We start from the raw sequence: 17730 nt of genomic DNA on the forward strand, positions 1-17730 counted from the left end.
ATATTTAAAATGTAATGTTTTTCAGCACTTATTAAAATGCAAGAAAAACTTTAACTAAATGCAAAATAAAATTAAACAAAAAGAACTAAAATACAAAAAATATACATGTACTATTTATATGAAAATAAAATTATAAAATTAAAATGAATTTGTATGCATACATCTGTCTGTGTACAGTAGAATATGTTTGTATGTATGTAGATAATGTTTAAAGACATAAATGCAATTTTTTTGTCTTTATTAAATTAAGCAAAATAGAAATGGCATTATTTAAATTTTAATGCACTCTACATAATGCTGATCTAAGTTGATGGAAATGTTTTGGTTAAAAAAAAAAAAATGAATTAATTTAAAAAATTTAATTAACTTTTTAAAGTAAATTTCATAGTGTTTAAAATATTATCCTTGAGGTCCTTTTAAAACACGTTTTCTACTTTAAAGATAAATTCTCTTAAATTGATATTGAAATAGAAGTAGATGATAGATTAGACGATAGAGTAGACTACAGACTAGAATATAGACTAGACTGTAGATTAGACTAAAGACTAGACAATATTCTAGAAAATAGACTAGAATATAGACTAGACCATTTCTGCTTCTGAGATAAATTCACCTAATCTGATATTGCACTAGACTATAGACGAGACGATAGACTAGACTATAGACTAGACTATGCGAACGAAGCTATTAGTACGATAAAGAAATGTTTAACTTCAATGAACCTTTATCTAGCGGAACAGAAAATAGAACTAGTGCTTATAAGCGGAAAGAAAAAGAGAGAATCCCTAACAATACAGGTAGGTGATAGCTCAATAACATCCGTAGAGGCAATAAAATATCTGGGAATCATGGTCCATGACCGACTCAACTTTAAAGAGCACATAAGCTATTCGTGCGAGAAAGCTGCAAGAATAACAAATGCGTTATCAAGAATGATGCCAAACATTGGTGGTCCACGCCAGAGTCGTAGACTACTCTTATCCAGAGTCACTAACTCGGTGATTCTATATGGAGCTCCGATTTGGGAGTCGTCGATAAGAAACTGTTCGAAAAAACATATTCTCTCAGTATACCGGAGAAACTGTCTAAGAGTCTGTAGCGGCTATAGAACAATATCTGTAGAGGCGGCAAGCGTTTTTGCGGGAATTCCAGCTAAAGAACTTGCAAACGTTTACAAGCAACTTGCAAGTAATGACGAAACACCCAGAAACCATATTCGGGAAATCGAAAAGGAACACACTATGGCAAGTTGGCAAAGAAAATGGTAAAATTCTCCAAAAGGTAGATGGACATACAGATTAACACCACGTATACAAGCCTGGGTACATCGAAAACATGGTGAGGTAAACTACAACCTCACTCAATTTCTCAAAGGACACGGGGGATACAGAAGTTATCTTCATAAATACGGACACGACAACTCTCCAAGGTGTACACAATGCCCTGAAGAAGACGAAACCGCAGAACACGTAACATTCAAGTGTCCACGGTTTGACGCACTCAGATCGAGGCTGATCCTCCACATTGGCGAAGATATAACGGTAGACAATATCATAAATAATATTATAAAAGCCGAAGAAAACTGGAATGCTTTTAATCAATTTCTCACAGCAGTACATAGACAATTATGCGAATTAGAAAGACACCGAAAGGTAACTCAAGGCGGCGTGTAAGCCGAAAATAGAGAAATCGATGAATAGCCGATAACAGGCAAACCGGCCCCCGCGAAGTAATACCAATTGGCAGTCACACGGGGTTTTGGGACGGAAGGGGGTGTGGTTTAGTACGTAGACGCTTAGGCGAGTCGTGCATGTTTTCAACACGGGTTGAATACATCTTTTGAAGATTTCCCACACCTCCTGCGCAACAAAAAAAAAAAAAAAAGACTAGACTAGACTAGACTATAGACTAGACTATAGACTAGACTATATACTAGACTATAGACTAGACTATAGACTAGACTATAGACTAGACTATAGACTAGACTATAGACTAGACTAGACTATAGACTAGACTATAGACTAGACTATAGACTAGGACTATAGACTAGACTATAGACTAGACTATAGACTAGGACTATAGACTAGACTATAGACTAGACTATAGACTAGACTATAGCCTACTATAGACTACTAAGACTAGACTATAGACTAGGACTATAGACTAGACTATAGACTAGACTATAGACTAGACTATAGACTAGACTATAGACTAGACTATAGACTAGACTATAGACTAGACTATAGACTAGACTATAGACTAGACTATTGACTAGACTATAGACTAGACTATAGACTAGACTATAGACTAGACTATAGACTAGACTATAGACTAGACTATAGACTAGACTATAGACTAGACTATAGACTAGACTATAGACTAGACTATAGACTAGACTATGACTAGACTATAGACTAGACTATAGACTAGACTATAGACTAGACTATAGACTAGACTATAGACTAGACTATAGACTAGACTATAGACTAGACTATAGACTAGACTATAGACTAGACTATAGACTAGACTATAGACTAGACTATAGACTAGACTATAGACTAGACTATCTAGACTATAGACTAGACTATAGACTAGACTATAGACTAGACTATAGACTAGACTATAGACTAGACTATAGACTAGACTATAGACTAGACTATAGACTAGACTATAGACTAGACTATAGACTAGACTATAGACTAGACTATAGACTAGACTATAGACTAGACTATAGACTAGACTATAGACTAGACTATAGACTAGACTATAGACTAGACTATAGACTAGACTATAGACTAGACTATAGACTAGACTATAGACTAGACTATAGACTAGACTATAGACTAGACTATATAGACTAGACTATAGACTAGACTATAGACTAGACTATAGACTAGACTATAGACTAGACTATAGACTAGACTATAGACTAGACTATAGACTAGACTATAGACTAGACTATAGACTAGACTATAGACTAGACTATAGACTAGACTATAGACTAGACTATAGACTAGACTATAGACTAGACTATAGACTAGACTATAGACTAGACTATAGACTAGACTATAGACTAGACTATAGACTAGACTATAGACTAGACTATAGACTAGACTATAGACTAGACTATAGACTAGACTATAGACTAGACTATAGACTAGACTATAGACTAGACTATAGACTAGACTATAGACTAGACTATAGACTAGACTATAGACTAGACTATAGACTAGACTATAGACTAGACTATTTTAATACGGAATATGGTGGAATTTCTAAAGAAAAATATTAAATTAAAATATTCCATTGAGAACATAATACCTAACTAGGTACTTATAATATGACATTAGTTCATATCTATGTTTGACGTAATTTCTGTTTTGACAGCTAATTTCTGGTTTGAAAAATATGTTTTGTTTTGAAAGAATTTGTTAACGTAATAATAGTTTCCACTATTCTTCATTTAGTTGACGTTGAGTTTAATTAATTTTTTTTTGGAAAACCATAAAATTTTCCTAAACAAAGGAAAATATTTCAGATAATTAAATAGTTTTCTTACGATATATAATCGCTTAATATTATATTGTCAGTACATTTTTAGACCGATTTTAAATCGGTCATTACCTTCATAAAATAATTTCCCTAATATGCATCCGTATAAGTATTTTTTCTACAATTCATTAAAAAAACACAATTTACAACTCGTCTGTAAATACATTTTGGCTGCTTATCATCGTCATGTGTTCCTGTTTGTTTAAAATGGATTTAGGGCACAACGGACGGATTCATTTTTATTTTTTGGCGTATTAGTCTGAACACTTTGTCTATTTTAACGTGTATGTAGATACAAATAAAAATAAATATGAATAACAAGACAAAAATTTTTAAAACACTTATTTTACACTTTTTTCTTTATTGTTTAACTAAAAATTTTGTAATGTGGCTTTCAATCTATCAATCAAGTAAATTCCAAAACTTTATTTTTCAATACTTAAAAATGTAAATAAATATTAACAAAAGGAATTGCAGGTGAAACACAAAAAAAAATTATATATATTTTTTTAAATTTTTATTTAATCATATTTAAAAAATATGAAAAATACTATATGAATATAATGAATTATGAATGCTCAAAATAAATGAGAAAATAAGTGTTGCTACTTTACCGCACTTTTTTTACCAAAAACACATTCACCACAAGATACCAGATACAATATGAATGATTCACATGCCAATCAAATGTCAATGTCAGTTTAATCACCGAGAAGTGTATGTTGTCGATTTCTTTAGCTATTTGTGGATGGCGGTGCAAGAAGTGTTAGGGAAATATCATTGAGATAAACAATTTCTAAAAGAAACACTTTTACTTTTTTTATAAAAATATTTTCTTTTTTATATTTCATGCTTTTGCACCTTTTTTTGTTTGAGTGAGGAAATATTTATCATATGAATGCATTAATAAATTTTATAGTAATATGTTAACTGTATTTTATAGAGATGTTGTTTATAGGTCCTACATCACTATAGCGGTGCTGATTTTTGAAACACCGCAAAAAATTGCTTATACACCCACCGAAATCGGTTTCGAATTACTTTTTGCATCGCTTAAACTAAGTCCGTCTAAGTGTCCATGTAAACTTTGTGCTATAGATCGCAATGTTCAATAATAATTTGATGAAATTTGACACATACTTTTCTCAATCGGTTCATTTTTTTCTCAAATTCTCCATAAAACCGTATACACCACCCCACCTCCAGCAATTCGACATAAAAATTATTGAAAAATTAGTTGAAACTGACCAGATAAAAGGCTGAGGGTTGTATTTTATGAGAATCGCGTAAAGGGTACCAATTTCTCCCAACGAAAGTATCATTGATGATCAGAAAAAGAGATTTTATATGATTATATTTACATCGTGCAAAAGTGTCATAAATGTCTCATATGTAAAAACACTTTTCTAGTTTCATTGTCAAGCTGATATTTAATTAACGTTTTAAAAATTTTCCCCAGATATATTATTAGAAAAATTTTTAAATGTTTATACACATACTCATAATAATAAACATTTTAATTTATTTATATTTTATTTTTATGCGATATAATAAATCACTTCACACTAAAGATGACAAATATTTATTTAAATTCAAGAAAACTGTGAGAACAAAAGAGGATCGAGTGAGTAATTGTGCCTTAAAAAGCAAAGAGAGTTACAATAATACTGGAAAGAGATATGATAAGTGGAAAGTTTGAAGATTTATGTAGAGAATTATTGACGCACAATGGGTTCAATTGGTAATAGCCTATAGTCTAGTCTATAATCTAGAATATAGTCTAGTCTATAGTCTAGTCTATAGTCTAGTCTATAGTCTAGTCTATAGTCTAGTCTATAGTCTAGTCTATAGTCTAGTCTATAGTCTAGTCTATAGTCTAGTCTATAGTCTAGTCTATAGTCTAGTCTATAGTCTAGTCTATAGTCTAGTCTATAGTCTAGTCTATAGTCTAGTCTATAGTCTAGTCTATAGTCTAGTCTATAGTCTAGTCTATAGTCTAGTCTATAGTCTAGTCTATAGTCTAGTCTATAGTCTAGTCTATAGTCTAGTCTATAGTCTAGTCTATAGTCTAGTCTATAGTCTAGTCTATAGTCTAGTCTATAGTCTAGTCTATAGTCTAGTCTATAGTCTAGTCTATAGTCTAGTCTATAGTCTAGTCTAGTCTAGTCTATAGTCTATAGTCTAGTCTATAGTCTAGTCTATAGTCTAGTCTATAGTCTAGTCTATAGTCTAGTCTATAGTCTAGTCTATAGTCTAGTCTATAGTCTAGTCTATAGTCTAGTCTATAGTCTAGTCTATAGTCTAGTCTAGTCTATAGTCTAGTCTAGTCTAGTCTATAGTCTAGTCTATAGTCTAGTCTATAGTCTAGTCTATAGTCTAGTCTAGTCTAGTCTATAGTCTAGTCTATAGTCTAGTCTATAGTCTAGTCTATAGTCTAGTCTATAGTCTAGTCTATAGTCTAGTCTATAGTCTAGTCTATAGTCTAGTCTATAGTCTAGTCTATAGTCTAGTCTATAGTCTAGTCTATAGTCTAGTCTATAGTCTAGTCTATAGTCTAGTCTAGTCTATAGTCTAGTCTAGTCTAGTCTATAGTCTAGTCTATAGTCTAGTCTATAGTCTAGTCTATAGTCTAGTCTAGTCTAGTCTATAGTCTAGTCTATAGTCTAGTCTAGTCTAGTCTATAGTCTAGTCTATAGTCTAGTCTATAGTCTAGTCTATAGTCTAGTCTATAGTCTAGTCTATAGTCTAGTCTATAGTCTAGTCTATAGTCTAGTCTATAGTCTAGTCTATAGTCTAGTCTATAGTCTAGTCTATAGTCTAGTCTATAGTCTAGTCTATAGTCTAGTCTATAGTCTAGTCTATATAGTCTAGTCTATAGTCTAGTCTATAGTCTAGTCTATAGTCTAGTCTATAGTCTAGTCTATAGTCTAGTCTATAGTCTAGTCTATAGTCTAGTCTATAGTCTAGTCTATAGTCTAGTCGTCTAGTCTATAGTCTAGTCTATAGTCTAGTCTATAGTCTAGTCTATAGTCTAGTCTATAGTCTTGTCTATAGTCTAGTCTATAGTCTAGTCTATAGTCTAGTCTATAGTCTAGTCTATAGTCTAGTCTATAGTCTAGTCTATAGTCTAGTCTATAGTCTAGTCTATAGTCTAGTCTATAGTCTAGTCTATAGTCTAGTCTATAGTCTAGTCTATAGTCTAATCTATAGTCTAGTCTATAGTCTAGTCTATAGTCTAGTCTATAGTCTAGTCTATAGTCTAGTCTATAGTCTAGTCTATAGTCTAGTCTATAGTCTAGTCTATAGTCTAGTCTATAGTCTAGTCTATAGTCTAGTCTATAGTCTAGTCTATAGTCTAGTCTATAGTCTAGTCTATAGTCTAGTCCATAGTCTAGTCTATAGTCTAGTCTATAGTCTAGTCTATAGTCTAGTCTATAGTCTAGTCTATAGTCTAGTCTAGTCTATAGTCTAGTCTAGTCTATAGTCTAGTCTAGTCTATAGTCTAGTCTATAGTCTATAGTCTAGTCTAGTCTAGTCTAGTCTATAGTCTAGTCTAGTCTATAGTCTATAGTCTAGTCTAGTCTAGTCTAGTCTAGTCTAGTCTAGTCTATAGTCTAGTCTATAGTCTAGTCTATAGTCTAGTCTATAGTCTAGTCTATAGTCTAGTCTATAGTCTAGTCTATATAGTCTAGTCTATAGTCTAGTCTATAGTCTAGTCTATAGTCTAGTCTATAGTCTAGTCTATAGTCTAGTCTAGTCTATAGTCTAGTCTAGTCTAGTCTAGTCTAGTCTAGTCTAGTCTAGTCTAGTCTATAGTCTAGTCTATAGTCTAGTCTATAGTCTAGTCTATAGTCTAGTCTATATAGTCTAGTCTATAGTCTAGTCTATAGTCTAGTCTATATAGTCTAGTCTATAGTCTAGTCTATAGTCTAGTCTATAGTCTAGTCTATAGTCTAGTCTATAGTCTAAGTCTATAGTCTAGTCTATAGTCTAGTCTATAGTCAGTCTATAGTCTAGTCTATAGTCAGTCTTAGTCTAGTCTATAGTCTAGTCATAGTCTAGTCTATAGTTTAGTCTATATAGTCCTAGTCTATAGTCTAGTCTATAGTCTAGTCTATAGTCTAGTCTATGTCTAGTCTATAGTCTAGTCTATAGTCTAGTCTATAGTCTAGTCTATAGTCTAGTCTATAGTCTAGTCTATAGTCTAGTCTATAGTCTAGTCTATAGTCTAGTCTATGGTCTAGTCTATAGTCTAGTCTATAGTCTAGTCTATAGTCCTAGTCTATAGTCTAGTCTATAGTCTAGTCTATAGTCTAGTCTATAGTCTAGTCTATAGTCTAGTCTATAGTCTAGTCTATAGTCTAGTCTATAGTCTAGTCTATAGTCTAGTCTATAGTCTAGTCTATAGTCTAGTCTATAGTCTAGTCTATAGTCTAGTCTATAGTCTAGTCTATAGTCTAGTCTATGTCTAGTCTATAGTTCTATAGTCTAGTCTATAGTCTACTCTATAGTCTAGTCTATAGTCTAGTCTATAGTCTAGTCTATAGTCTAGTCTATAGTTTAGTCTATAGTCTAGTCTATAGTCTAGTCTACAGTCTAGTCTATAGTCTAGTCTATAGTCTAGTCTATAGTCGAGACTAATAGTAATGGTACTATTGATGTAATTGTCTTACGTTTCATTGGCACGTGTAGAAATAGATAGGCGAAACAAAAATTTCATAATTTTTTATTCAAAACTGATTTTTTCTTTTTACAGAAATTATTATACAATTCAAAATCTTTAATGAAAACTAAATTCCTTACTCAGTATTAAAATGATAATTTAAATGAAATAAAAATGCCTCTATTATAATGAGCAAAACAATTAAAAGAAAAACTAATAAATTTTATATTGAAATTTTTATGAGAATAATGACACGTGAAAATAACAAATAGAAAAACTAAAATTAAAAATAAATAAATATAAAATACACTAAATATTTATAAATAACATGTGTTTGTGATCATTTTACTACTACCAACAAATTATAGCAAAAAAAATATGGTTATTAATAACAAAAAATTAAAAAAAAAACACAACACCCGCTGAATGACGAAAAAATTTTGAAGGCATTTTTATCTTTCGTCTTGGTAAAAAAAACAACAAAATTTTAATATTTCATAATTTTAAAAATTTCATAATTTGAATTTGTGTTTTTTTTATGTTTTGTTTAGAATTTCCGGCTTTTTTTCTGCAATTGTCATTAACTCTCTGTGATCCCCTTTCGAGATGGTAATTTTGTTGCAAAAATCAACAACACAGACCATATGTCCACCAAAATATTTTAGAATGAATTTTGTTTAAAAAAATTTAAATATGTTTTTATTTTAAATAATGACATTATAATAACAGTAATATTTTTTTGTTTATAATGAAATTTATGTCATATAAATACATCATGAAGGCTAAACAGATTTAAGTGGGTTAGGTAAATTTTTGCACAGTGTCGTGATTTTTTTTAGTTTTTGGAAAATTGTTGATAACGACAAGTGAATATAAATTTTAATAGAAAACAAAACGAAAAATTATTCTTAATTCTCTACTTAATAGACTACTATATAATTCAGTCTCAGTTCCAAACTATCTGTCATCTAGTCTACCGTCAAGGCTACTCTATAGACTAGTCTATAATCCATTCTATAGTCTAGTCTATAGACTAGTCTACAGTCCAGACTAAAGACAAGTTTGTGGCATAGTCATAGTAGGTAGACTATAGACTAGACTATAGACTAGACTATAGGCTAGACTATAGACTAGACTATAGACTAGACTATAGGCTAGACTATAGACTAGACTATAGACTAGACTATAGACTAGACCATAGACTAGACTATAGGCTAGACTATAGACTAGACTATAGGCTAGACTATAGGCTAGACTATAGACTAGACTATAGGCTAGACTATAGACTAGACTATAGACAAGACTATAGACTAGACTATAGACTAGACTATAGACAAGACTATAGACTAGACTATAGACTAGACTATAGACTAGACTATAGACTAGACTATAGACTAGACTATAGACTAGACTATAGACTAGACTACAGACAAGACTATAGACTAGACTATAGACTAGACTATAGACTAGACTATAGACTAGACTATAGACTAGACTACAGACTAGACTATAGACTAGACTACAGACTAGACTATAGACTAGACTATAGACTAGACTATAGACTAGACTATAGACTAGACTATAGACTAGACTATAGACTAGACTATAGACTAGACTACAGACTAGACTATAGACTAGACTATAGACTAGACTATAGACTAGACTATAGACTAGACTATAGACTAGACTATAGACTAGACTATAGACTAGACTATAGACTAGACTATAGACTAGACTATAGACTAGACTATAGACTAGACTATAGACTAGACTATAGACTAGACTATAGACTAGACTATAGACTAGACTATAGACTAGACTATAGACTAGACTATAGACTAGACTATAGACTAGACTATAGACTAGACTATAGACTAGACTATAGACTAGACTATAGACTAGACTATAGACTGACTATAGACTAGACTATAGACTAGACTATAGACTAGACTATAGACTAGACTATAGACTAGACTATAGACTAGACTTAGACTAGACTATAGACTAACTATAGACTAGACTATAGACTAGACTATAGACTAGACTATAGACTAGACTATAGACTAGACTATAGACTAGACTATAGACTAGACTATAGACTAGACTATAGACTAGACTATAGACTAGACATAGACTAGACTAGACTAGACTAGACTATAGACTAGACTATAGACTGACTAAGACTAGACTAGACTAGACTAGACTAGACTAGACTAGACTAGACTAGACTAGACTAGACTAGAGACTAGACTATAGACTAGACTAGACTATAGACTAGACTAGGACTAGACTATACTATAGACTAGACTATAGACTAGATTATAGACTAGACTATAGACTAGACTATAGACTAGACCATAGACTAGACTATAGACCAGACTATAGACTAGACTTGTAGATCTAGCCAATAATTAAATCAATGGATCTTTGTATAGTTATGTCTATAGTCCAGATCATTAGTCAGGCTTGCCCGCATTATGACCAAATCTATCTCGAAATATAGTCAGCAACAAATATTTAAATTATATGTTTTTCCTGGAAAATTTAACTTTTGCCAAAATGTCTATCAAATTAATGAGAGACCTCCATTAACAAAATGTTTTTAGAATACAGGCGCCTGCAATAAAATGAAATTAAAACACAAGTACCTCAAAGAAAACAACTTGTTTTCTCAGTTGTCATCAGGAAACAATTTCTTCTTAAATTTTGTAATTTTCTTGTGCATTCTTTTTTTTTTTTAAAAAAAAAAAAAGACAATAAAATATTGTATTTTAAATAAAATGTGATTAAAATTAATATCTATTTTGTTAATGTGTTATTCATCTTATTTAGTGTTTATTTAAATCCCTTTCATGTTTCAGTGACAAATTTATAACAAAACACTCCCTCCCACAATAAACAACCGAAAATAATTAAAAAATATATACACAATATAAAACAGTATTCGAACAATTTGAATATGTTTAAGAAAAAAACAACTACAAAAATTAATATACCAAAAAAAATATATATTATGGATATGCAGGTGATGCAAACAATATTTATTTTTTTCTGTTTTGTAAAAGACACAATTTTTAAAATATAAAAACAAAATTTACTTTCAAAAATGTTCTAATGTGTTTTTTTTTTTAATTCATAGCTTTAAAAACAACAAACATTTATAAATGACTTCTAATAATTTTTATTACAAATTTTATGTTGTTGATGTTTTTTTTTTTAATTAATAGTGAATCATTTTGATTTTTATATTTAATGTGTGTAAATTAATTTTGTTTAAGTTTTTAAATTTTAGGGAGATTTCTATTAATTTTAAAATAACTTTTATAATTTTTTATAAATTTTGTTCTTTATCATTTGAGTTCAAAGCCCATTTTAGTATGAATCATTTTCATTAATGAATTCTTGTATTTGTCATTTGTGCTAGAGTTAATATTAAAAGATTTTTGTCATCATATTAATTATGTGTGTTATTAATATGATTAAGTTGGATTTGCGGTGTCAAAGTTTTGAGTGAAATAGTATTTTATTAAAAAATTTTAATTTAATTTATATAAATTATCTTGATACTTATATTAAGAAAATTATATTCAAAAACTGTTTAGAAATGACTAAACTTCCGGAAGTAATAAAAAAGATTTATCTTTTATGTATAGTTTTTAAAAATTTTACTTCTAAAAAGAACCGATGGATGTCTGGTACTTTCGAAATTTCGTAAGTTTAGGGGGCGGTGAGCATGTGTACAAAACAAAGATGTTATAAGTTTTGGTATACTTTTTGGTCCTTTATTACTAATAAACATATTAGGACTTTTTTAAATATGTATATTGGACCCAGCTCTCAAACCTGTTTCGTACTTGTTTAACATTTAGTACTTAAAATGGGACAAATCTGTATTTCAGTACTTTTTTTAGCACTTTAGAGGAATTTTTCTTGTTGGATTTGGATAAAATTTGCACCATGGTTAGTACTACTTATTGGATAGTAGGCCAGTTTTGGTAGGACCAATAGGAGAAAAGTTACACTCATTTGAATAAAACCCTGTATGACCAAAATGTCCAACTTTGACCCCCTCTAAGTTCGGCAGTTCTTGACCAATAGAGCTACTGGCCAACTATCCAATAGTGCTCACGTTTGTGCACTATTCCAAATCGGAAGACATCGGTTTTAAAAGTTGGATCACTTGACACGAAATTACCCATATACATATTTACTGCCTTATTCATAAACATTTATCATAGGTTTATAGTACAAATTTTGTAAGCAAATTTGATTTCAACAAGGAGAAAAATGTATCGAAAGGAAGAATAATTGATAATTTTGTTTTATTCATCTAAAAAGAGTACATTTCAGGAGCTAACGATATACATATTTACTGCTTGCGATGTCAACAGGGAGAAAAATATACCGAAATGGGGAAAAACTGGAAATTTAGTTTAATTCATCCAAAAAGGGTTCTTTTAAGGATTGAAGGTACTGAATTACATTTCGAAGTCTTTTGAGTAGTCTACTGACTAGTCTATGGACTAATCTGTTGGTTAGTATATTAACTAGTCTATTCACTAGTCTATTAAACAGTCTATGACTTGTCTGTTAAATATACTGTTGACTTTTATATGGACTATTGATTAATCTGTTGGCTAGTCTATTGACTAGTTTTATGACTAACCTATTGACTAGTCTATTGAATAGACTTGTTTGTTAACTATACTGTTGACTTGTCTATGGACAATTGACTGGCCTATTGACTAGTCCATTGACCAGTCTATTCATTAGTATAATGACTAGTCTATTGACTAATTTATTGATTAGTGTGTTGACTAGTTTAATGCATAGTCTATTGACTTGTCCGTCAACTATACTGTTGACTAGTCTAATTACTTATTGACTAGTCTACTGACTAGTCCATTGAATAGTGTATTGACTTGTATGGTAACTATAATGTTGACTTGTCTATGGACTATTGATTAGACTGTTGACCAGTCTATTCACTAGCCTATTGTATAATGACTGGTCTATTGTCTAGTCTAATAACTAGATAATTAATTAGTTTATTGAATACTATTGATACTATTGACTTGTCTGTGATCTATACTGTTGTCTTGCCTATGGACTATTGATTAGTCTATTGAACAGTCTATTGACTAGTCTATTGAACAGTCTATTGACTAGTCTATTGACTAGCCTATTGTCTAGTCTATTGACTAGCCTATTGACTAGTCTAGCACATTGAGAAGGCTATGTACTAGCCTATTGACTGGTTTATTTACTAGCCTATTGACTATTTTATCAACTAGTCTATTGACTTGTCCGTCAACTATATTTACTATTGATTAGTCTTTTGACTAGCCTATTATATAGTTTATTGACTAGTCTTTTGACTAGTCCATTTGACTTGTCTGTTAACTCTCTATTTGTCTATGGACTATTATAAGTCTGTTGACTAGTCTATTGACTAGCCTATTGACTAGTCTATTGACTAGCCTATTGACTAGTCTATTGTCTAGCCTATTGTCTAGTCTATTGACTAGCCTATTGACTAGTCTATTGAATAGTATAATGACTAGTCTCTTGACTAGATTATTAATTAGTTTGTTGAATATTCTATTGATTTATGTGTGATTTATACTGTTGACTTGCCTATGGATTAGACTGTTGACCAGTCTATTGACTAGTTTATTTACTAGTCTATACACCAGTATATTGACTAGTCTATTGAGTTGCCCACTTTCGAGCCTATTGACTGGTTTATTTACTAGTCTATTTATACTTTTCCTCCATCAAATGGTCGTTTTTGAATTTTCTGTAATATTGACAAAAACTTTCTTTAAATTCTACTTTTGAATTTTCTATAGTGTGAAACCGTGAATCACATGAAAAAATGAGAATTTAGAAGAAGGAGATTTTTGATACTTTTTCGTTCTTCAAATTGTTGGTTGGTTGGTTAACGTGGTAGTTCACTGCACGCGAACTGTCAAGTAGAGTCGAAGAGACTCCGTTTTGATCGGACCACTCCTCTCGTCAGATGTAGTATTTATAGTATTAGATGCAGCCTGTAGCTGTGAGAAATCTGAGGATATTATTAAGCTTAGACCCAGATACATACCTCCCCAAGGCTATGAAGTAACTGCCAAGAAAGCAGTTTCTCTTTACGGCCAGATCAGGGCATTCACAGAGAAGATGGAAGACCATTTCTTCCTTTTCTCTGTCTTTGCAACTGCTACAGTGATCGTTGAAGGGGAGCCCAAGAAGAGTTGCATGTCTGCCTATCACCCAGTGTCTCTTATTACTGCTTTCAGCCTCGATATGTCCCGCCGTTCGGTTCGGTTCTTAAAATTGTATTTTAAAATTTTTCATAAAATAATTCTTTAAAATGCTTTTAGGGTGCTTTTCTATTCTAGTATTACTTTAAGAAAAATTTTAATGTAATCTAAATTTTGTATTTAATTTTGATTGGGAAAGCGCAACATCCAGAGTCCGCCTAGTATTCTCTTTTGTTAAGATTTGTTTGGTACTACTGGACCAGTAATACCCAGATTGTCTCTTAAGTGACAACTTTTAATGACCCTACTCCTTCCATTAAACCCGTCTTACAGTAAATCAATCTATTGACAATAAATCGTAAATCGTTTAGTAAGGAGAACTGAAAAGCAATTTACCAAAAAATCCGATTCTATATTAAAATATTTACAGGTGTACTTGGTGTAGGGTACTCGAATAATGAATATGAATATATAAACATTAATAACTACCACAAATCTAATAGTAATAAAAAATATTTAAAAAAAATCATAGAAAATAAATCTACTTACCGAATTAATGGTGGCCATGATGGAAGTTGATCGGATGGATTTGAAGTACAACTACAAAATTATTGATGATGATGGTTGGTTGATTGGAGTGGTGGAGATGATTTGATTTGATTTTTTTGTTTGTTTGTTTGCTAGTTGATTTATATATTGGACGATCGATGGAAATGATAATGATAAATTAAATTATTTTTATTATTTAAATAATTTATAATATTTTCATTTGTTACGTGGTGAACGTGGTGATTTGTTATATTTTTTGTTGGTGAATTGATAAAAAAATTTTCTAATATTTTTTTGGTGGTGGTTGTGGTGAACGTGGTGGTAGTGGTGGCTGAGAGGACTGACAACAACAACATAAATCAAAAAATCTGCAAATTAATAATAAAAAGAAAGAAATAAATTATAAATTAAAGTAAATTAAATAAATATTTTTTTCTTTTTGTTTTTGTTTGGTTTTTGTTTTAAATAACAATAAATTAAAAGCTTATAAATATTAAACATAAAAACTATTTATGTAAATTAGTTAAATTTTCATTTCACTTAATATGTAATTTTTAAAAATATATTTAAATTGTAGCAAAAAAAAAACACTCATTCATATTTCTTTTGTTTTAAACAATAATAACAACATTAAAATAATATACAATTTATGTTTTTTTTTTATTTTATTTAACATAAAAAGAAATATCGAAAACGATTTATGTCTATGATGAAATCTAAAAAAAAAAAAAATAAGAAAAACATACACACATAGATTTTAAAATATTTATTTGAATTTTTTTTTATTTTTAAACAATATCTAATATTTCAAAATTAAATATTACTTTTTTATACTTGTTTTCTTTTTTTGCAAATTAATAAATTCTTTAAAAAAAATATTTCGTTGTGCAAAATTTTTTGAATTTGAAATATGGTTCAACGGTCGTGCCAGTGGTGGGCGTAAGGAGTAAATTCTCATTTCTTTTTCACACTAGCAAAAGCGTCACTTTATTAGTGACGCTTTAACTTGTTTTTAAAACAACAAAATTTATAATAAATAAACTTAATTTGGTTGACGTTAAAAAGCTACTCACTCATAATTATATACAAATTTTTCTTGATCTTAAGTATAAACAGTCATTTATTTTTGAAGAAGCAGAGAGAGAAAAAAACACGTAAGAATCCTATGTATAAATATTATGTTTTAGTTGTTTATAAACAATTTGTTTAGAATAATAGCGGTGTAAATTTAGGAATGGAAAATTTTTAAATCTTAATCATTTGACGCAAATTATTAAGAGGGTTCAATATCAAATTTAGAAAGTATGAACCTATATTTTTAATATATTCGAGAATATTCCTAGAACTTGTTATCTTATCTTTAAATAAAATTAACAGCAAAATATAGCATACTTTAAGGCTTTAATAATTGTTAATCGAATTATTACAATAAATTTAAGTTTCTTCATAAAATAATTTCAAAATATAAAACAATAAAAGAAAATTTATTTTTTTATGTTTCATTTAAGTATTTAAAATTTATTTAATTTTTTTATTTAATGTGTTTCGGTTTGCCTTTCCTTTAATCAAACACTTTTAATAAATTCCCCTGACACTAAAATGATTTATTGTTCGAATTATGTTTATGAATAGTTTTAACAAATTTTCACATGATTTTTGCCCATGGCCATAAAACTGCCATCATTATGCTCACATCTGTCTATTTATAAATGCATGAGACAATGATCTATTATAAGTGCGAAATGAAATGTTAAGTAATATTTAAATTGGCAATACATTATTGGAAACAAGAGGGGAAAAAAGACCATTAACCCATGGAAAGTGTTAAGATATAAAAAAAAATCGGTTCAGAATAATATATATTAAAAATTTGCAAATTTTAGCTTAAATTCAAATTGTGAAAATCTATTTATATTTTAAGGAATTTAAATTTTATAGAGAAATTTCGAATTTTTACTGAATTTACCACTTTTTAGTGAAAGTGTAATTTTTAGAAAAATTACAAAGTAAAACTAAGATTTTCACTTCGGTTTTTTATTAAATTTTTTTGATTTTTTAATAAATTTTCGATTTTAAATTTTAGTGAATATAAGATTTTCTAGTCAAATTACGATTTTTTAGTAAAATTTTAATTTTCTAGTAAAATTACGATTTTCTAGTGAAACTTTGATTTTATAGTGAAATTTTGATTTTCTAGTGAAAATACGATTTTTCAGTGAAATTTTAGTTTTTTAGTGAATTTACGATTTCTAGAGAATGCACGATTTTCCAGTGAAATTTCGGATTTTTTAATAAAATTTAGATTTTTTAAGTGAAATTAAAATTTTTAGGCAAAATAACATTTTCTAATGAAATTTTAACTTTATAGTGAAATACGATTTTTCAGTGAAATTTCGTTTTTTTTTAAGCGAAATTAAAATTTTTAGTGAAAATAAGATTTTTTAGTGAAATACAATTTTACAAAAATACGATTTTTCAGTGAAATTTCGGTTTTTTAGTGAATTTACTATTTCTAGAAAATATACGATTTTCCAGTGAAATTTCGAATTTTTTAATAAAATTTTGATTTTTTAAGTAAAATTCAAATTGTTAGTGAAAATAAGATTTTCTAGTGAAGTTTTATTTTTCTGGTGAAATTTCGACTTTCTAGTGAAATTTTAGTTTTCTATTGAAATTACAATCTAGTGACAATACGATTTTTCAATG

General features: G+C 29.7%; 1 protein-coding gene across 7 annotated transcripts in view; it reads right to left on the minus strand.

Annotated features, from left to right (window-relative positions):
* The window catches only part of LOC119601904 (homeobox protein 5), a 92049-nt gene that overhangs the window by 18615 nt on the left and 55704 nt on the right, over nucleotides 1-17730 (minus strand). For 6 of the 7 annotated variants that reach the window (XR_005231279.1, XR_005231280.1, XM_037953143.1 and 3 more), the window contains exon 3: nucleotides 15025-15392. The exons of the other annotated variant lie outside the window; for it this stretch is intronic. Coding sequence is in view for 4 of the 6 variants with exons in the window: in XM_037953143.1 (XP_037809071.1) it covers nucleotides 15025-15042 (18 nt within the window). In the remaining 2 variants the exon portion in view is untranslated. The remainder of the gene's footprint in view (nucleotides 1-15024; nucleotides 15393-17730) is intronic. 7 annotated transcript variants of the gene reach the window in all.

This window comes from Lucilia sericata, unplaced genomic scaffold, assembly GCF_015586225.1.
Source record: "Lucilia sericata isolate MDLA Ls3-8-SP2 unplaced genomic scaffold, ASM1558622v1 Contig000199F_arrow, whole genome shotgun sequence".
NCBI lineage: Eukaryota > Metazoa > Arthropoda > Insecta > Diptera > Calliphoridae > Lucilia > Lucilia sericata.